Below are 22,912 nucleotides of genomic sequence, written 5' to 3' on the forward strand. Positions count from 1 at the left end.
TACTACTACTACTACTACTACTGCTGCTGCTACTACTACTACTACTACTACTACTACTACTACTACTACTACTACTACTACTACTACTACTACCACCACCACCACCACCACCACCACTACTACTACTACTACTACTACTACTACTACTACTACTACTACTACTACTACTACTACTACTACTACTACCACCACCACCACTACTACTACTACTACTACTACTACTACTACCACTACTACTACTACTGCTGCTACTACTACTACTCATCACATTAGCCTATGCAATAATAACGATTATAACACCAATATTTCATACCAACATACCCACCTTTTCGGAAGCACCAGCATATGGCTGCCACAGCACCCAGTATGGCTATAGCAACAATGATGCCTAAACAAATGGTGTACATATTGATCTGGCACTCAATATCTGATGATGGTGTTCCCTCTTTTACAGCTATATAACCTTCTGGACACCTACAGGACAGAGATTAAATGAACAATTAGGAATGTTGTAAGACACAAATACATTATTATAAATTATAGACAAAAGACCATTTGAAAGCTCTTACTGTGTGTGGGGTTTGCAGAATGTGAACGATCCATCTGAGTATGTGTTTTTACCACAGTCACGACACACAGTGTCTGAGTAGGATGTACCTGTGTGTGGGTAAACAATCTTCATCATACTGTACTGGCAGGAGGGCCACATCAATGAATCATGTTGTTTCAGTTTATAGAAGTTGCCAGGGCAATACAATGTCCAAACCATTCTGTTGGATGAACTGTCCTGGTGTGCACTTGGTGTGTTCCACAGCTCCTTGGCAGCCATCTTTAATTGGATCAGTGCAGTAGTATCCTTCCAGAGGCTCACAGAGTCTATCTGAAATGTGGCTACACTCCCTCTTCACTCTTAGTCCACCGCCTGGGGATCACAGATGAAGACACGACTTTAAACAATACATGTGATGAAATCCCCCACCTGCGGGGTTATACACTACTTATGGTGAGGTACAGATGAATGTCATATAATCTAACATATGTATGCCAACATCTATGAAGAAATATACTTTATACCAGATGTGTCAAACTTGTTACAGTTCAGGGGCCACATACAGTCAATTTGAGCTCAAGTGGGCCGGACCTGTAACGCAATGGCCAAATATCGCACATTTCTGCTTCTTATTGCAATCACATTGCTGATCAATCATCTCGAGGTGGATGAGGTGGGTATCAGGAGCATTGACTGTCAATGGCAACTGTAAATGGTGTGGTAACACTTTATAATAATGTCTGCTTAGTAAAGACTTAGTAAATAATTAACTAATGATGAACAAAACATTAACATTTTTTTAAAATTATTACCCAAGTTTTATTAATGCTTTACAAAATATCTATAGTATATTCAAGATTGCACATACCTTATAACAAAGTACTGTATGTAGTTTATTCATTTACAAGCAATTTGCAAATGTTTGATAAATATTAAATATTAACATAACATTTCCTAGTCATTTACAAACATTTGTTAACATTTCCTAGTCATTTACAAACATTTGCTGATGTTTTGTTCATCATTAGTTCATTATTTACTAAGTGTTATTAATGCTTTATAAGCAGACATTATAAAGTGTTTCCAATGGCGCAGCGTACTAAGCCTCACAGATATGGGTTTGCATGCAGGGGCACCCAGGTTTGTGTCTGGTCGGGGTCATTTCCTGATGCTACCCCATCTCTGCCCACACTCACTTCCTGTTGTCTTTGTACTGTCCTGTCAAGAAATAAAAGGCCCAAAAGGCCATATAAGTCCACAGTCTGGTTCTAAGCAGATTGAGCTGATTTGAATGCCAACCATTTGTTAGGATATTGCATCTCAAGTAACCAGCACACTGACACATCCAATCCACATGGGGGAGTCGATTAACCTGCTTTATGCTGTAACTGCTAGGAACACATTCAAAACAAACATACAGATAAATAAACAGCACATACTTGTGTCACAAACAGTACACTTCCTGCATGACTCCAGGCCATTGTGATGATCAGTGTAGGTAAGGATGGGACATGGAGAACAGGTTGTACTGGTGTACTCAGTGCAGTGCCTATACACATAATATCCTGGAGAAACCAAAAAAAGAATGTTGTTGATTTCTCCACATATAATTCCCACAATTTACACTGTTCTCTCTGTGTTATTTATATCTATTGGGAAATAAAGGACCCATCCAATTTTGTGTTTTATTTTGGTTTGTTTCACAACAGTTATTACACAACACCTGGAAAGGGAAGTCAGTTACATCATGAAAATAGCACAGCCAAATAACAACAAAAATATTCTCATGTATAATTCTCGGCACCAGTTCTGTTTATATTAAACCCCTTAAGACACGGCATTGTAAATTAGCTGTTACCAGAATGGCAATGTATTACTAAAGACCCCTTGCACTGTCATAGTCGTGTAGTACTATAGTAGTTAACTTTCAATGTCTATTACAGCGTGCCACAGGAGGTACGGCGTGCATTAAGGGGCTATAACCATTATTAGGCGACACCTTATTTATGTTTAAATGAAGTAAGTCTATTCTAATGCAGATGCTTCATCTTTCATATCTCATTCTCAACGCCCCTAAAGGGCTACCTAATGCCCCCTTGGGGGCTGTAGAGCCCTTGTTGAGAAACACATCGCTAGTAACAAATGTAGTTATTTATCAGATGCATATGCCTTAGGCCTACCTGGATTGCACATAGGACAGCATTCCTCCTTCACCTCATACTCGGCAGGGGTACAGGACAGCCCCATACATATGCCATGGGAGATGGGGAGAGATACTGCAATCACAATCAACGTTGCCAGGAACCTCCCAATGCCTTCCTGGATTCTTAATCTGGCACACCAAGTAAAAAGTCCAGTATTCAGCATGTCATGCTGTAGGAAGACAAAATCACTGTGTGAGGCAAGAGCAGTGTGTCCACGGATAGCTGAGGAAGTGAATGTACTTTTGTTTTGGAAATCCCCGTTCTTTCCAACACTCACACACACACACTTTCTCTTTCTCTCTTTCTCTCTTTCTCTCTCTCACTGTCATTCACACACACACACACACACACACACACACACACACACACACACACACACACACACACACACACACTAGAGTGTGGCTCGGGCCGGTTTTTTCTGTCCGAGCCCGGCCCTCAGCCGACAGAAAAGTGATCGACCCCGACCCGAGCCCGAGACTAATTAAAATGTTTGTGTCCGAACCCGTCCGAAGCCCGAGACCACTGTAATATCAACAGAACCTGTGCGCAAGCAAGATTTTCTATGTGGGCTCCACCATACTCAAAATAGCACGTGATAAATAGCCAGGATAGGCAAAGACGTTAGGATGAGGCAATTTGCAGTAGCCTACAGTCATTTAGTTACGCACGCATAGTAGGCTACACACACACACACACACACACACACACACACACACACATGTGACAGCGCACCTTATGTTTCTTTCGGTTAGACCAGAGATGTTGGGTGCGGTGATCGAATGCATGGGAGGGGCGTGAGAGGATAAGAAAGGCGAAAACTAACGAATTGGCTACGTTTTGGATGCAGTCAGCCCGCCTATGGAAGCATTTGTTACGTTACTATAGTGCAAATAAATCCCGGTGAGCCATGGTGAAGATGCCGCTCCTTGAAGGATGGGCTATAAGTTCACCCCGAAGAACAGTAGCCTGTTCGGCCCTCCAAGAGAATGTCATTTCCCCTGATGTCCATGCGGTCAATATAAAATCAGGAAAGGTTGCACGCGCATAGTTACAACTGTAGCCTACAGTAGCCTAAAAGTGACAAGAATTAAGAACCTACGTGAAGGACATGAAATGTCACAGCGGACAAAATAGTAGCAGGAAACCTCTTCGCCCCTAGGCAACTCCACGTAGCGTGTGCGTCTTCTTTAATCCATATTATGCTCCTTGCTACTCCATGCTGGAAATGTAATCCTTGGCGAGCAATGCAGTGACAAACTTCGTCATTTTATGTTCAACATTTAAGACAGCATCGAAGGCATGCTAAAACATGGCCTACACTAGGCCTACAACAAAAGACCACGCGTTCACTGACAACTGTTGATTTGGCGCTTATTAAGAAAGCAAGTTGACTCGGCATTCCTGCTCGGCTGACTGGGAGTGAGCGTCCATGTTGCCACTGGTAACTGGCGCGTGCATACAGCCAATAATAATCACTCGCAGGAGTAGCCTACCAACATTTTCAGTTATGCATATTCAATTACTTATTTTTTAATCACAAAACTGCCGTTTGCATGAACTGAAACGTTTCCTCTGGTTGCTTACACTTTTCACAATGTCTGTTTGCTTCAAGCCCGAGTCCGACCCGAGTCCGACAGATATTCAATTTTTTTGTCTGAGTCCGGCCCGGCCCGTCGGGTTCCGACCAGGCCCGTCGGACTTCAGTCGGGTTGCCATGCTCTAACACACACCCTGCCTCTCAGGCGTGCTTTAAAAGTGAAAGTGAAGGCCCATTGAGAAACTCCAACTCCCATTGTCATTGTGACACGCACACAAGTGAACACTGCACAATGCACACAACGAAACAGCATTCATGCTTCACCCGTGCAAGGGGGCAGCCCCCAATGACACCCAAAAAGGGAGCAGTGCGGCGGGATGGTACCATGCTCAGGGTACCTCAGTCATGGAAGAGGATGGGGGAGAGCACTGCTTGATTACTCCCCCTACCAGCCTGGCGGATTGGGAGTCAAACCGGCAACGTTTGGGCAACAAGTCTGACACCCTAACCACTTACTGCCCACCCATGACATGCCTTCTACTGTCCCAGCCTCTGTTTTACTTTCTCAGCCTGAGGTAATCAAATCTATCTGATGGCAAGATAAGGAAAGAACATAATCATTAGCAAGAAGTCAATACAGTAGCCTACATGAACCACCTTTGTTGCAGCCTGTTTTAATCTTCCCCCTCATAATAAAGCCTTCTACATGTCTGGACATATTCATCTTGAGCAGTGAGTCAGCTTTACCTCGCCTTGCCAAGCACTTCTAGTTTAAGGTTTAACGGATGTTGTTGCCCATTAGAAAATGTTATCTTATTCATTAATATTTACCACCACCACCACCAATTTCTAAATATCGTTTCTGATCGGAATTGGAAATAGACTAAGTAATTACATCTGGAAAGAGACAAATTACACACTGGCACTAAGGGCAACATCCTGGTCACAAATCAGATCACATTGGCACTCAATAATAATGCAATAACCAAACTAATGAGAGCCAGCAGAAGTCCACAGGAAAAACCCTTCTGTCTCCTTTAGGCAATTTTAGTGTCAACTGAGTTTTCAAACACAAGCCTACTTCTTAAAAAAAATCATGTACAGCAAGAGAAAGATGTTTGCTGTTGTATGAAAGTGTTTGTCGCATTACTCCGTCTTTGAGAGGAGGGGAATGAAAGAAGTGAACTCAGGGTCTTTCAAGCATACTGAGCTGGCGGAGGACTGCAGTGAAGTTGGCTTGGCTTGGTTGTGAATCGATTCGCAAGACAGCACATAGCAAGAGTTGTGGACTCGAGTCAATTGACTTGGACTCGAGTCTGACTCGAGTCGTCAATTTGATGACTTCCGAGTCAACTTGACAAAATGTCTCAAGACTTGCGACTTGACTCGGACTTACTTGAACATCAAAAGACTCGACTTGGACTTGGACTTGCACCTCATGACTTGCAAAGACTTGCCCTGATAACTTCCGTTAGAAATATCTTATCTATCCAGTTAAAAAGATTGAAGCATTTTCTAACTTACAGTTGATTTCCAGCAGACAGTGCGAGCTGCCAGCAGCAGCTACATTTCAACGTTCCGTTTTCAAATGCCCAGAGCGCTTCACCAGTGTTGCCTCAATTGTCTCTATGCAGGCCTACTGGTATTGTGGCATTCCTGGCGCGCTGACTGTCCCTGGGGACCAATCTTGTATTGTACCTGTATTTTCTTAGAGACCGGCCCTCGATTAAGAGGGGAGTGCACAGAAATGTCCAGGCCCTTTTTGGTCCCAGTCCAGTCGTGCTTCTATTTCAGCAGCTGTGCCGATGCCAATTCTGAGGTTTGCATCAGGCTAAGGCTGCACCGGAACTGGCCTGACATCACACCTCTGCCTGATGAAGGTCTAAGGACTGAAAGCTTGCAAGTCTACTAAAGCTTCTTTGCACAAATATAGACCTGAAGTATGCGGGTTGTCTCCTTTTTATGCAGAAATTTCTACTGAATCCTGCACTGTGATGGAGTGACTAACTGTGCACATTTTCAGTTGCACTACTCCATCTTGCCATTTGATGTAACAGTGTATTTGATTCACAAAAAGCTACATCTATGCTGATTATTGGAGGATGTGAGCAGAGATGACAGTGGTTTGTGATCAAATGGTTAATGGATGTTGTTATTGATGTTATCCAACAGCTGGCACAAGACATTGGTCGTCAGTTGCTACAGGAGTCAATACAAACACTTCAGCAGCATCATACACTTTCTGCAGACAGGAACATACTGCAACTCACATGCAGTAGTTCAGCAGTAGCTATTCACTTCGCTCCTCATTGTAACACGCTCCAGTTTGAAAACCAGAGGAGACAGAGCTTTTGCTGTAATGGGCCCCAAACTGTGGAATGATCTGCAACTCCATATCCGCCTGTCCCCCTCCCTAGCTGCTTTTAAAACTCACCTTAAAACTCACTTTTATCTATTAGCATAAAGTACAGTAAGATACAGTAAGATTAGGTCAATCCTGTCATGCAGCGATTTTTTTAAACCGGGCTTTGGTAAAGGCATAACCAATCATCAAACTTCATCAGAGGCAATGACTTTTAATTTCATATTATTATAAAATGAACCTGTTAGCACTGACTGTAGTTCACGTAAAGACTGAAGTATTAAGGTCTACACATAGGGTACACTAATACGCAACCAGGCACATAGGCCTACATGAGTGTTTGTACTTGAAAAGATCATTTTGTGGTACCACGTTAAAAAGATACTTGATTTTTAAAGGTTACCTTTTTTAAGTTTGTTCTGTGAAAGAGTACCTACGTGTACCCAACGATGAGCAGGTCTTCTTGTGTGTAGCCGTAGCTCATGTCTCTGTAACAAACCTCTCCTTTGTTGTGGCATATCTGTGTCATGGACAAATTAACTTATATTGCCCTTTAAGAATGTGCGGAACTATATTGGGTATCGGCTACATTCCTAACTTGGTGACACCTGTGAAGATCATGGACTCGCGCCGAGGGAGACGAGCAGGTGCAAGATGATCTCCGCCACATGTACGTTCACCCTAGTTAAACTTTCCCGCCGGCCTTGCCACTGCACTGATAACACTGATACCAACTGACATAACGAACTATCATCTTCCAAAACAAAAGAATGGGAGAGGATACTCACCCAAGTCCTGATAAACACACAGACTAAAGCTAAACGTTATCAGCTCACACCTAACCACCTCGCCGACAACTTCATTGATCATCACCTGTCTGTTGATTTTCGGGTGCATGTGAGGGGGACATGACTGAATATAGAGGTATGCTTAAGACATCTCTCTCTCTCTCTCTCTCTCTCTCTCTCTCTCTCTCTCTCTCTCTCTCTCTCTCTCTCTCTCTCTCTCTCTCTCTCTCTCTCTCTCTCTCTCTCTCTGTCTGTCTCTGTGCAGCAGTCCAAATGCAGGAGTGCCATGAGAGGGTGGAGTACCATCAGGACCTATGGTGAACAAGTGAAGTAAATGTAGCTTATTGATGCATACATTTATTTACAACACATCACAAAAAAGTGTCAAAATCCTTAAAACGGAACATTGAACAGCATAAATTAGTAGACACATACAACACACTCGTGCATACATAGGCTACAGACATCGCTGTATCATTTCAAGCAGCATCGTCAAATTTCATCATAAATATAAAATGAATGTTGGCTTTCTCACAGTATAGCACTGTACATTGTACATGGCCTGGGCCAGCCCATACTGTGAAGCGGCAAAGCGGTGACTGGAAATGACTGCTTCATTTAAAGCTAATAGGGGAGACTGGAAAGGATTAGACGGGATTGGGTCAGAGCAGATTTGTATTCACTGCCACTCAACAACGCCACGTTCGTTTGCTATGCGCCCAAGAGATGGAACGCCCTCCCCATCGAGATCCGATCAGCCAGCTCCGTCGACTCCTTCAAGAAGCAGCTTCATCCTTGCCAACTCCTAGCTGCCAAGGCGTCATAGTGTCCCAGCTGATGAAGCGTCCTTACTGCTCACAACCAGCCCTGGCAGGGCGCTCCCCTAGGTGGCTGCTGGTCTCTGCCTGAGGTTTCTTCCTGACTATAGGGTTCTTTTTTTCTCAGACCTCACTGAGCTTCCCCCCCCCCACAAACTATGATTCAAGCGAAAGGGAGTTTTTCCTCACCCCTGATGCCACCAGGGGCCGCATCTGAGCGCCCAATCTCTGTGTGACTATCTATGACTTATGCTAGGCCCAGCCACTATGGACCTTACGCATCTAAGAATCCTGGTCCTAACCTACGTTGACCTTATGACTCTACAATCTCTATCTATCTCTTCTTCCTCTGCCTTCCTGCTATTTCTGCCTCTCCTTTATACCGCTCCTTTTAAATCCATCTCTAACAATGATGTTTTTTTTCCCATTTGTTAAGCACTTTGAGTTACATGCCTTGTATGATACAGTGCTATACAAATACAATTATTATTATTATTATTATTATTATTATTATTATTATTAACCTTACCTTCTATCATCATGACTGTCAATACATCAATATTGATAGGCATATATATACATTTACTCCTGTCCTGTCATTTTAAATAATCAGATTTTCTGAAATCGTCTAATGCAGCTCTCTCTCTCTCTCTCCTCTTGAGATCGGATCAACAGACAGCATGTGCAGATTCATTCCCCATGACTTGCATCTGTTAAAAAGAGTTCCCCAGAGCCGCTCCTACTTGATCTGCTTGTACTGGGTCAGCAGCACCGCGTGGCCTGTTCCTTCTTGGTGTCCCATCCAATGAGAGTCAGGGTCCATTTTAATCCAGTAGGCCTACTTCTTCTCCTTTCCCTTTGCCTGTGACCTTGTGTTTCACTACAGGCCCGCTTCCATAGAGAAAACAGTAAAGTTTCTCTGCTGTCAGTCTAGGCAGAGCAACTTTATTAGGGGGATTTATACCATTCAACATCCCAATTTCAAATGACAAAATTAAACTGCAATGGTGTGAGATATTGAATAAAAATTCTGTTGTCAATGACATCTTGCATCGCATCATAAGGCCACAAGCAAGAGGAGAGGATGGGAGAGGCTAGATTGAGTTGGACCCACTGTAGTGTCCATTATGGTGCATTGATATCTTGCTCTGACTCACTGCTTCCACCCAGTGTCCATAAGCTGTAAACACAGCTCCTCACTCATCCTCAGTTTGCAAAAGGGTGTTCAGCTCCTCAAAGTTGGGTCGATCCTCTGGTGAGTCACTCCAACACTTCTTCATGATGTAGTAAATGTGTTCAGGACATTTGGGTGGCTTTGGCATTAATTTCGATACCCAATTGATAATTGAATAGCTCATTATTTCCAACACCTGCAACGCACAAACACAAAAGTAATTAATGTTAATAATTATTGAGGTTTACGTACTACACACATTATATATTATACAGATAGCTTGAAAAAAAAACATTTGTGTTAATATACTTGGGTATGGTGTTGCTCCATAGGTGAAGATTTCGTAGAGCAGAATGGCAAATGACAAAGAAGTTTGATTTGCTAGAGAACATGGCGTGGCTGAGGGCCTCTGGAGCATGGCTTCCACAGGGAAGTTCCTCCACAGGTCCAAAGCAGTGTTAAGTAGTTTTGTTCTTCAGTCGCCTGAAAGGTTGGAGGCGGAATTGTCTCTCATAACAACACATACAGCCCAAGGTGTAAGTGAGTAAATTTTATTTATAAAACAGATTTGAAAACAGCGCAAATCTCTCCTCCCCCTCTCTCTCCCTATCTTTTCTCCTCTTTTCTCCTGTCTGCTTGTTCCTTTCCCATCCTCTTCCCCCTTCATCGCTCTCTCTCCCCTCTTGCTCTCTCCATACTTCCATCTCTCTCTCTCTCTCTCTCTCTCTCTCTCTCCCTCTCCCTCTCTCTCTCTCCCTCTCTCTCTCCCCTCTTGCTCTCTCCATACTTCCATCTCTCTCTCTCTCTCTCTCTCTCTCTCTCTCTCTCTCTCTCTCTCTCTCTATCTCTATCTCCCTACCTGTTTCTATCCCGCCCTGTTTCTTTCCCGTCCTCCTGTTTCTTTCCCGTCCTACGTCGCTTTTTCTCCCTCTCGCTCTCTTTATACTTCCATCTCTGTCTCTCTGTCTGAAGTGCATTATAGTGTCTGGCTAAAAACATTAGTAAAAGCAATACAACATAATAAAGGACTGTTAGTAAGCATTCCAGACAAACACAGCTAGGCACAGTGCACAGAAGCAAACCACTGCCTTCCGCCCTGTTCGTTACAAGTAGATAAATACTGGAACCATTTTGAGACTTTTTGAGATTATTTTATGGTCGGTTTGAAAATGTAGCTTGGATTTCAACCACATCAACATTTAGTTCATTTTACATGAAATAAACAAACAACATTGTTGGACTAAAATAGGTACTGTATTACGAAGGGTCACCTTCGACTCGAGTCAGGCCAAAGGCCTATTTGCAGAGGTGGTCTTCTCCCACCAGCACTTTGCGGGCCGCCAGGTCCCGGTGCACAATGTTTTCAGGCTCCAGGCAGGCCATGCCGTCAGCTACCTGGTAGGCTATATCTGTAAGGCAGTCCATATCCATATAAACTATTTTTGACCTTATTTACAAGTGGAGAAGGTGACCATCTTGAAAAGGGTGTCCATCTTGGATTTTTGCGTTGACAATGCTCTCTACTGAAAGAGTGCATTCTAATGAACATGTGTGCCAAGTTTCCCTGCATACCAAAGTGAACTATTTTTGGCGTTATCTGCTCTGCTATACTCATGGGTGAGCGGTTAGGGTGTCAGACTTGTATCCCAAAGGTTGCCGATTCAACTCCCGACCTGTCAGGTTGGTCGGGGGAGTAATCAACCTGTGCTCTCCCCATCCTCCTCAATGACTGAGGTAGGCCTACCCTGAGCATGGTAGCCTACCGTCCCGCCGCACTGCTCCCTTGGGGAGCCACTGGGGGCTACCCCCTTGAATGGGAGAGGCGTCACTTTGCTTTTGATTTCAGGCCATCATAGAATACTTATGATACATCCACAATTCAATGGAAAAATATGTATATTTCAAAAAATTATAATATAAAATGCATACATTTCCCATAAAAAATTCACACATTATTTGTAAATGGCATACATAATTTGTACTTAAGTTAAGTTTTACTTAATACTTTTTGTATGAGAAATCACTAAATGGGCCAATTTCATACATGTCATATATATTTTTATACCAATACTTTTACAAGGATTTACCATTAAGACAGTGTTTTAAGTTCTGAACAGATTCTTTCCATTAAAAATGTGCATGAAATTAATATATCTTTTCCATATGGGATTTAAAGCAGCATCCTCAAATTCGACCATATGAATCATGCCTCTGCTACAGTATAGCACTGTACATGGATAGCCTGGGCCCACTCAATAGAAGCTGCAGCAAAGTTCAAACATGTCAAATAGGGAGGAGGCTGGACAGGACTTTTTAATTTGAAGCCAGAAGAGATGATGTTCGGGATGGGTGCACAGCAGATTTGTCTTCACTGGCACTCAGCAAAAACACCTTTAATCATGACTGTCAATGTCATTCATCAATTGATATATCAAAACATTTATAATAATAATCACATTTTGTGAAATCCTGTCTAAAATAGCTCTCTCCTTTTGAGATCAGATCAACAGACAATTTGTGTGAAAATTGCAAGATCATTCCACATGACAATAATCTGTTAAAAAGTTCCTCAGTGAGCAGCACCGCCTAGCCTGCAGTCAGAGATGACAGGCAGAATAAAGGTCCTGCATTTCCTTCTGCCTGTCCTCTCAACATAAGCAATGTCACTAATTATCATCAACCTGGCTTAAGGCGAGTGTGATTTAGGATCAGTTGGTTCATTGAATAGGCTGGAGCAAAAATGTGCCAGGGTTTTTACTTTCTGCACGCAGGTTTTTCCTCCTCTGTTTGCCTGCTCCTTCTCAGTGTTTCCATTTTGTGAGAATCACTAGTGTCTATAGTACGTCTGACTCACTGCTTTTACCTGGTGTCCATGGACTGTAAATAACGTCATTTCGTCAGTTTAAAGTTATTACATCTAGAACACTGAGGTGGGTAGTGTGGTTTGTACAGTTTGTCTTTTCCATGTACAGATAGGCCTACATTAAAAACACAAAGATCAAAAATGTTGATTGCTACAAAGGATTAGTTATATCTGAACATCTGTCCATTGTATGCTACTGAAACTAAATGCAACTAAAAGAAGAGGCCTGAGTGTAATCCATCCTTTCCACACTTTATTCATTGGAGACACACAGTACACACATGGGGAGCACAGTACTTAATAATAATAAATACCTCTCCAAAGCTTAAATAGTTCTGCAAATAGGCCAACATAATTGATTTATCGCTTTTCAGTCAAATCAAGTTGAGATTTCCTAGACTTTCTTTTAGATCTTGGCCATCTCTTAATTGCATGTTCAGTTTTAGATGGAAGCATGTAAGGCAAGGAGCCAGGGGGCATGACACAATTGTATTGTGTGTGAATTGTAGTCTTGTCATAGACTCCAATGTTAGCAGGTGAGACTGCGGTGTGTCATGTACTGTAATTCTACCAGGGAGTGTGAGGATTGGTGGAGGCAACCGTGCCGTCGTGGCCTCCCTTCCTTCCGGGCTGCCTGGGCTGGGATTGTTATGGTGGCGTGGGGTACGAGCTGGCAATTGGAGCCACATGTACTGTATGCGCTTGTTTGGACTGGGTGAGTTGCCAAAATTGTTCGTACAGTATGTCACAGTGAGTACACCCATCACGTTTTTTGCAGATTTGTAACTATATCTTTTCATAGGACAACATTTCACTTCGACACAATGATGAGTGACCTGTTAACAACATATATGACAACTTACATTTGTTGTTCACTCCAAAAAAAATCAAATTAAAGCCACTAACGTTTTACAACATGGAACAGATTGTCCCAGGTAGGGGGCACACTACTGGCGAGGCCCCCGTTTACAAACCATTTACCCTGAGGAGTAAACCCTACATCACCAAGCATGCCAAGACACAGAATGAGGTTTAGAATGTTTTATATTTATTTTTCTACTTGGTCCTGGGGAGTGAAAGTCAGTGTTCGAGGTTGGGGGTTTCGGGGGGAATCACAGTCCTGCCTGCCCAAGTGTGTGATGTTGGCAACCACCCGCCACCCAGATGAGGTCCAGATTGGAGGTTCCTTGGTCCGCTGCGCTCTGAGGGGGAACAGGAGGAAGCTTGGTAGTTTGGGCTGGATTGTTCAGGATTCCAGCACACATCACAGAATTAAGGGCTACTCCAGTCACCGCACAAAGGTGAATAAATCACACAATGAAAGTAGCACTGCATCCCATTCACGATCCTGCTATAGCATACAGTGTGATCAAGGTTAACTAAAACTACGGCACGTCATACGTGAGTGTAAAGGAGTAGCCTTCTATCAATGCGCTGCCGGGTCGCTACAAGGTCGCCTAGTGTTGAAGAGCAGCCAGTCAAGTGAGTGGGAGTCAGATTCGAACAGAGAGCGAGGAATAGTGGAGGGAGAGACCTTCAACACTCCTTTATTGTGAACCATTGTCACCACTTAAAAAGTGTACTTTACATTACATGCATGTTGATCCTTCCATTCACCATAAAAGGGAGTAGACCTCTCCTTCCCCATTCCCCCCATCACCCCCATACCCCAGATCATTACCACCTAAATCTAAGCTTACCTCCATTACAGATTGACCAAAGCCCCTTATCCAAACACCATTTTTTTTCAAACAAAGTAACATCAGCTGTGACCTTAAAGTAGGTGAACTCAGTTACTATCCTTGCTTCAACAAGAGTCTTAAACAGGTCAGTTTGTGCCACTATTTTTCCATCCTGCTCCAGCCTGTAACATTTCCAGATTGCCAGCTCAGTCAGAGAGAGAGAGAGAGAGAGAGAGAGAGAGAGAGCAGAGGGAAGCGCTACATCTAGGAGGGGGGCTTTCCGTAGGAAAAGGCCATAGCGACCAGCCCGCCCCAAACCCTAGTGTAGTGCACTTCCAAGTGTATCAGCCTAATTAGTCACACCCAGTGATTGGATACTCTTTGGTGAACTCTACGGAATATCCAATCACTGGGTGTGACTAATAAAGAGTATCCAATCACTGGGCGTGACTAATTAGGCTGATACACTTGGAAGTTAATGGAAATGCTTTCAGGTGGGGATTGGGTTTTGAGAAGTGCCTAATGATTCCCTCAGTGTTTACATCCCATGGGCTGTCGTTAAAATCCTTCCCTCTGTAAAACAAGTGACCAAAAAGTTATTTCCTCCCCCACAAATCACAAGTCACCCCCGTGACAGAGTACACCCCTGGCTAAGATCCTGTAGAGAGTGTCTGANAAGGGGCCGTGTTGGGCCGAAACGTCTCGAAATGAAAAGATCATCAGTGTGCGTTTCAACCTTTCTTTACATTGAACTTCTACATTATGAGTCTGCACCTGGCTTGAATAGATTGGTGTGAGATTTGAATGAAATCCTATGGAGAGTGTCATGATCTGCTTCAGTAGTCACAGTGCATGTGTAACGGAGCCCATAGCAGAGTTTGGCATGGAACGTTAGTAAACCTCCCTCCCAAAACCTCAATACACTACGGTAGCGTTGGGCTATCGGACCGCCGGCTCTTTAGCTTAGCGCGCTCATACTGTGACTCCCATTGCTGAGCCGATGTAGTTGACAAGGTAGCAGGTTCGCGCTCTGAGGGGGACCAACTGTGCAGGAACACCTCCATCACAGTAGTGCCGTTAACCCGGGATGGGAATGAGGTTTAGGGGGGAAAGTGTAACGGAGGCCAACTAGCAGCATGTATGCATGTTTCTTTAGGTGTAATTCAGATTTCTGATGTTCACGGCATTCATACATCCCCAAACCATGTCAGTCCAACTACCATGCTTGACTACCCAGATAGACTTTTTTTGTAAAACTCACTTGTTTACCACCACACATGCTAAACACCATCAAAAGCAAATTTGTTCATCTTGGTGTCATCAGACCACACAGCATGGTTCCAGTGATCCATATCCTTCATCTCTCTTGAGATAAACTTTCCTGACGGAGGCAGTCATACACAGTTAGTTATAAATTGCTAGTTGTAGGTGTAAATGAGCAACAGTTTATAGCTTCCATTTTGAAAAGATGAGCTTTCCGGGCTGCAGATGGAGCTTATCAACCTCAGACATCTGACACACATGATCCAATAGGGCCGAACAGCCCAGATGACAAGGCGGAGAAAGTAGGGTGTCCCTCTAGCTTATCAGTGGCGGGGAGGGTGGTAGGCAGCTGGCACACTACAAAATGTCACTGTAGCAACTTCTGTGATCTTAAAGAAGAAATAAAACAAAGCAATACCATCAGGGATTGAGTCATTCCAGTATTATTTATTTTTGCTTTTATTGTACCCTATGTATACTTTTAACAATCCCATACATTCATATTGCAATGGCTTGAATGACAGTGACAGTCATGATTGTTTTCAAAAGTTAAGTTTAGTGAATGTAGTTCAAATAAGTAAACAAACGGAATTCAATATGTTTTGTGAATAGCACTGCAACACACCTTATAATATGCAGAATCTTCTTCCATCTCTTTTCAATGTGATCAAGTTGCCGTCTCCTGCATATCCTCATCTTGAACACCTCTCTCATCCCTTGAACACAAACACATGCTGGTGACTTACAATTTAGAATTTGATAACACCTGTAGCCTCTTCAAACAGATGGGCCCGTTGATGCTCTATTCACTCTTTGCTGACCCCACACCACCCCCCCCCCCCCCCCCACACACACACACGCGTCAACTGCATCATTACAACATTACTATGATAACACAGAGAGTCTTAAGCCCTTCGTGCAGAGCTTATGTCATAACTGTATTGTCAAGTTGAAATGGCCAAGTCTTAAGCTGTTAATTAATGCTCTTGGTAAGATTATAGCAATGTTGTTATGATGTAGTTGAGTCTTCTTTTTTGCAAAGCGTGAATGAGGCTGCTCCATCTACACAAGGAGGTTAGGTAACAGATCAACACATGGTCATTCATGACAATAGTGCTACAGAGGCTTAGTGAAGGGGTTGACATGTTCTCTCTCTCTCTCTCTCTCTCTCTCTCTCTCTCTCTCTCTCTCTCTCTCTCTCTCCCCTCTCTCTCTCTCTCTCTCTCTCTCTCTCTCTCTCTCTCTCTCTCTCTCTCTCACTCACACACACACACACACACACACACACACACACACACACACACACACACACACACACACACACACACACACACACACAATCTAAATGAGTCCTTACCTCTTAGTAAGAGCATATTCCTAAAAAAGAAATGCAGTGCAAGTTCATATTCAGGATTTAGATGAAGCACAAGGGGCACAAGGAGGACCTATCATACCACATGTCACAGTAAACCCATGCAAATAGATTTGTTTATAGCTTAAACTCTTTAAACTCGACCAGAGCTAGGCAGGAAGAAGTTGACCCTAAAGATGGTAGAGTATCTGAAATAGCTACCTCAGAATATAAGGAGCTCTCTGCACACCAGAACCTTTATTATGCGGCCCTCTAGAACAGTGTTTCACAACCTTTTTTGGCTCGAGTACCCCCTGAGCCACCTTGTCACACTACGAGTATTCGATTACAATATATTGATTCGATTACGATTCGGCAGGTAATGATTCAATTCAAATCAATTCAGTCCAATTCTACGATACATTGCAATGCATTACATTTTTACTGTCACATTTCTATTGAGAAAAAGGTCCATTTTTCATCAGTCATGAGGCAACACAAGCAGTCAGATAATGAACAACACTTTAATGGCTGTTGTATGTATCCTGCAGTTTTCAATGCTTTGAAGTGCTTTAATTTACTTTTAAAGTTAATTTTCTCTAGAAATGTCCAAGGAAGTAATTGAATCTAGAAAAAATAGGCTGCATTGATTATGGCATTTGCTGAATCGATTATTGAATTGTCCTGCCCCACATTACAATCAGTGTTGCCAGATGTGTCTGATCAAATCCCACCCAAAAGGTTATCAAAAAACGCCAAAATGCGCTAAATTCCGCCCAATTTCAACAAATTGCATTGATTTCTATGGGCACAAAACTGCAGAAAAAAAAACGCCAAATGCACATTTTTTTCCCGTTTTTACCCGCAGCCCGACATCCCAAGTAGCCCAATTGGCAACACTGATTACAATGCATAGCTGAATCGATTATTATTGACATCATTAACATTCTTATTAAAATAATAAATGGTAACAGTACCTTTTTCTTCCTCAGTGTGCCTGAAAAGGAGAAACACAAAGACAGTTTTCACAAACAGGACATTTCAAATATGCTCAGACCATAAGTAACAGCCCTGCAGCACTGTTCATCTCAAATTCTTAACATCTTTCCAAGATAGGCCAAATGTTTTAGATTTAATTTCCCCCATCCTATCATCTACCCAGCTCTACTACTGATGGTGGTGCTGCTGCTGCTACTACTACTACCACCACTACTACTACTATGACTACAACAACTACTACTACTCATCAGCTTATATTCTGCCATAAGAACAAATATATTTCACAATACACCTGCATACCAGCATTTCCACCTTTTCGGAAGGCTTTTATGACATTCACGGCTAACAGTAGGCCTATGCCTGTAGCAGCACAGACACCAACTACCAAACCAATGTGCCCTCTGGCAGTCCTCTGGCACACAGTATCTGATGACGTGGTTCCTTCATTTGCAGTTATATAACCTGCCGGACACCTACAACACAGAGATTAAAATTAATAGTTTGGAATGTAGTCACACAGATAAGTTATTATAAATTATAGACAAAAGACCATTTGAAAGCTCTTACTGTGTGTGCGGTTTGCAGAATGTGAACGATCCATCTGAGTATGTGTTGTTACCACAGTCACCACACACAGTGTCTGAGTAGGATGTACCTGTGTGTGAATAAACAATTTCAATCATAGGGACCGCATCCATGAATCATGGTGTCTCAGTTTAGAGAATTTGCTAGGGCAATACAATTTCCAAACCATTCTGTTGGATGAACTGTCCTGGTTTGCATTTTGTGTGTTCCACAGCTCCTTGGCAGGCATCTTTGATTGGGTCGGTACAGTAGTATCCTTCTAGAGGCTCACAGACTCTATCTGAAATGTGGCTGCACTCCCTCTTCACTCTTAGACCACCGCCTGGGGATCACAGATGAAGACACGACTTTAAACAATAAATGCAAGCAATGAAATCCACCTGTAGGGTCATACACTGCCTACTGCCGCAAAGTAGGCTATTATTGTCTGTCTGTTTGTCTGTTNATTTGCAGAGGTGGAACGTAACTAAGTATTTTTACTTCGTTACTGTACTTAAGTAGTTTTTTCTGGAATTTGTACTTACTTGAGTAAAAATAAAAATGCAGACTTTTACTTTTACTCAATTACATTTTTTGACAATTACTTGTACTTTCTACTCCTTACATTTCTAGGAGAAGACTTTGTTACTAGTTACATTTATCCTAGGTTTTCCTGTTGTGTTTCGTGGATATTTCAGTAGCCTCAGCTGCGGGCAGGGAGGCGGGACCAAGCCCCTCTTCCAAATTGACACCCAGACAGAAAATATACTTTTAAAAACATTAACAGGACTCCATAGTCATGTTCAAATAGAACCGAAAACCGTTGCAGACACTTTTTCCTATTGGATCAAGTAGGTAGACATGGAGAAAGACAGCCATTGCGTGAGTAGGCCTACTTGTACTTTTGTACTGAAAAGTACATTTAAAAGTTAGTACTTAGGACTTAAGTACACTTTTACTTTCACTTGAATAATTTTTTCGCAGGGTACTTCTACTTTTACTTAAGTACACAACTTCAGTACTTCTTCCACCTCTGTTTGTTTGTCAGCAGGATAACTCAAAAACTAATCAACGGATTTGGACGCAACTTTGTGGAGTCGTTGGTAATGACCCAAGGAACAAGGAATTAAATTCTGGTGGTGATCCGGAGCACAAACCGGAACCAGGACCTTTTTAAAGGGGCATTCCACCGGTGGAGACATCAATATGTATTGAAAGTGGGTCATATATAGTAGAATAGTAGCATACATTTCTAATTTGGTGCCTTCTTGGCCGAGAAAAGGCAGAAAATGACTTTTTAGTGCTTGTGGATTTGTGACAACAATCCCCATAATGCACTGCAATGCTCAAGTTCCACAGGCCACACCCAGTTATTTGGGACTCTATGCATCATCCCTCACTCAGCTTGCAGGCAGTGTTGCCAGATTGGGTTGTTTCCCGCCCAATTGGGCTGCTTAGGATGGCCGTGTGCGGGTAAAAATGGCATTTAGCAGAAAAACCTGCCCAATTTTAGCCATAGAAATCAATAGAATTGAGCGGGATTTTGAGCTTCTAGGCTGGTTTTGAGCAGTTTTTCGGCTGGAAATCATCAGCCTCATCTGGCAACCCTGCTTGCAAGTGCATCACAGTGGGACAGACATCACTGGAAAGGAGAAGCTGGAGCACACTGCAGCTTAGTTTTCAAGACTTTATTTTGTGCACACACGCGACCAACGTTTCGGTGTTGCTACACCTTCTTCAGAGTCAAATGATAGCAAGAGAGAGACACACATTTCAAGACTTGACATTCTTGATGATCCCACTTGGTTTGGCTAAATTGTCTCATCTCATTGCAGGTAATTGACCCCACCCCCCAACACCAGGACAAGATTGTAGACAATTAGACAGCTTGCCAACTTCCCAAAACAAAACAAAAAAGTGAAAAAACAATACACAAAGAACATTGTCAATAAAACCACAGCTACAATTATTACAAGACCACAGCCGCGATGCTGGAGCAATTTGTTACAGAAAGCAAGACATATTGAGTTCCTCATTTATGCCCTGAGGCTCCACTGAATTTAGAGTATGAATCCAAAATGCCTCTCAGTCTAATTGTCTGCAATCTTGTCCTGTGCAGGTCCAAATTATTGTCCAAACAAAAATTACTATGAATCAGTTCATGTACTGTAGGCACATTACCTGTTATGCAATGCTACCTGTACTGGATTGGCTGCCTGTGTCAAGGCCAAGGCCTACATAGTTGCTTTAGGGTTAGTCTGAGCCAGAGCCGTCTAATAAGAGACGGATAATAAGCAAACCGGGGACCAGGAAGTCGGTTGGTGATGTGATTCGCGTAGATTAAAATGTTTCTTAAAGGGACAGTTTGGTCAATTTCAACATGCAGTTGTAATGCTCACACTACCCTGCCTGAGATTTTTTTTTCTTCTTCTTCAGCCGTTTCCGAGATCCTGGTCATTGTAATGGGGGCAGCTCTTTGTTTACATTTCAAAAAAACATTTTTATTTATTCCCAAAAACATCCAAAAGGTTATAAAACATCAGCAGACAACTAGCAAACAGCAGTACCTTTTGGGAAAATATTTGGAGTTGGCCTATGTTTCATTTTTTAAAAATGTAAACAAACGCTGCCCCCATTAGAATTGCTCATATCTCGGAAAGGGCTGAGCCGAAAAATGTGGCATCACCGGGTACTGACAAGTCAAGGGTAGCGTGAGCAATACAACAGCATATTGAAATTGACTGAACTGGTCCTTTAACAGTAAACTTCTGTTCGTTGGAAACTAACACAGAACCATCACATACCAAACAAAGATTAAGTACAAACAAATTACATTACCTTTACCACATTTTCTGTGTTCTACGGCCACCTCCTAGAACTAAGTAACTTCTAATAGAACTAAAGTCAATGGGGATTTCCATGTTAACGCTCCGTGAGGCTCCATGAGAGCCGCCATTGCTGTGGAAAGATTGGTCCATAGAGGTCTATGGGAGTGACGTAACTCTGTTATTAGATGGCTCTGGTTTCATCTTATCTGAAGGCTATGAGACCATTTGGTCTGTCCAGGATGTGTCATGCCCCGACCTGCCATGCCCCAACCTGCCAGCAGATGCCGCCAGTCTGCCTCAGCCCCAGGCAATCGGCCTGGGAAACCCCAGACACCTAGGCCGGGCCCTGACCCTGCCAAGCACCCTGGGAGACCCCGCAGCAGGTGATCAGTGGAATCACCTGCAGCCCATTCTCCAGCTCATGGTACTGACTTTACTTAAAGGGGCATTCCACCGGTGGAGACATGAATATGTTACTGAAAGTGGGTCATATTTATAGTAGAATAGTAACATACATTTCTAATTTGGTGCCTTCTTGGCCAAGAAAAGGCAGAAAATGACTTTTTAGTGCTTGTGGATTTGTGACAACAATCCCCATAATGCACTGCAATGCTCAAGTTCCACAGGCCACACCCAGTTATTTGGGACTCTATGCGAGTAGGGTCTGTCTGCGTCCTGCAAGACAGGGGCGTGTCTCGAGAAGGCGTGTCTCGAGCGTTCTGAAGGCGTGTCTCGAGCGTTCTGAAAAATGGATTACACCACAGCCCTTTGAAGCCATTGAAACCCATTCAAAACTTCATTTTTTCGATCTGACACAGAATATTTTTAATTAGACCTAAAGACACACCATGGGTCCTGTTTAAAAGTTGAGAACCTCAGCTTTCCATAACTGAAAGCGGTATTTTCCTAGCAGCTACCAATCCGAAGGTAGCCTACTTTAAGTGCGGAATTACTTTTCTAAAGATAGCGTTTTGTTTCCTTGGAAACGGACGCGGTTTATGTGTTACGCATACGCTATTTGACTCGGTTTTGCACTATTATGGATGCATTTCTAATCTTGACATGTTAATGGACAATCTATGCGAATTTCATCATGCGTTTTTATGTGATATGGGAGTAAATGTGTTTACATCCCGTCTGGGATTTGTTAAAATAGCTGGCTCGCTAGTTAGCTAGCAAGTGCTAGGTCTCTACACTACATCATGTGTCAAAAGTGGGAAGATTTGCCGACACTCAAGGCTGTGGATATAATGAACTGGTCTGTGAATGTTTTCAAAATGTTTTGCTTTGACAAATTGCTGATATTAAACATCCAAATCCTGGTGTTTCTTTGTGTATGTTTGGGCCATTGAGACAGATCGATTGTAATATCTATTTACTTGCTAGCTAACTAGCGGACTAGCTAACAAATCCCAGACGGGCGTACTGTTAACACATTTTACTCCCATGTTCCATAAAAACGCATTTTGAAACTCGCACAGATTGTTCATTAGAATGTCAAGATTAGAAATGCATCCATAATAATGCAAAACCGAGTCAAATGACATACATTTATCGCTTCGTCAGTCTGTCTGGCTTCATCTCCGTTCCGTTTCCAAGGAAACAAAACCCTATCTTTAGAAAAGTAACCCCGCACTTAAAGTAGGCTACCTTCGGATTGGTAGATGCTAGGAAAATGCCGTTTTCAGTTATGGAAAGCTGAGGTTCTCAGCTCTCATCAGCTGAGGTTCTCAGTATCTCATCATTAAATGAAATACCGTTTAACAACTTTATATTCACTGTTTGAATTTCGTATTTTTATGGCGGCGCTAAATCCTGTTTCCTGCCACTACCGGTAGGCGTGTCTCGAGAGGGCGTGTCTCGAGCGAGAGGTGGGCGTGTCTTTAGTGGACGCAGGACGCAGCCGGACACTATTGCTCTATGCAT

At 42.8% G+C, this 22,912-nt stretch overlaps 1 protein-coding gene across 1 annotated transcript; it reads right to left on the reverse strand.

Moving 5' to 3' along the window:
- Positions 1-565: 565 nt before the first annotated feature.
- Positions 566-22,912, reverse strand: LOC134456449 (uncharacterized). The gene is made up of 11 exons (XM_063207811.1): positions 22,819-22,912; positions 18,346-18,501; positions 18,162-18,249; positions 18,057-18,067; positions 17,573-17,592; positions 7,100-7,176; positions 2,731-2,942; positions 1,940-2,115; positions 1,747-1,768; positions 767-922; positions 566-657 (listed from the first exon to the last, which is right to left on the reverse strand). Exons 1-11 carry the CDS (start codon positions 22,910-22,912, stop codon positions 566-568), a joined length of 1,104 nt encoding a protein of 367 aa, XP_063063881.1.

Source organism: Engraulis encrasicolus, chromosome 10 (genome assembly GCF_034702125.1).
Source record: "Engraulis encrasicolus isolate BLACKSEA-1 chromosome 10, IST_EnEncr_1.0, whole genome shotgun sequence".
Lineage (NCBI taxonomy): Eukaryota > Metazoa > Chordata > Actinopteri > Clupeiformes > Engraulidae > Engraulis > Engraulis encrasicolus.

Coding starts and splice junctions, on each gene's coding strand:
- LOC134456449 (XM_063207811.1), bottom strand. CDS start 22,912: ATGCATAGAGCAATAGTGTCCGGCTGCGTCCTGCGTCCACTAAAGACA. Junction 7,177..17,572: donor GCACACTGAGGAAGAAAAAG/GTACTGTTACCA, acceptor TCCATGACACAG/ATATGCCACAACAAAGGAGA. Junction 923..1,746: donor CAGTACAAAGACAACAGGAA/GTGAGTGTGGGC, acceptor TGTGATCCCCAG/GCGGTGGACTAAGAGTGAAG.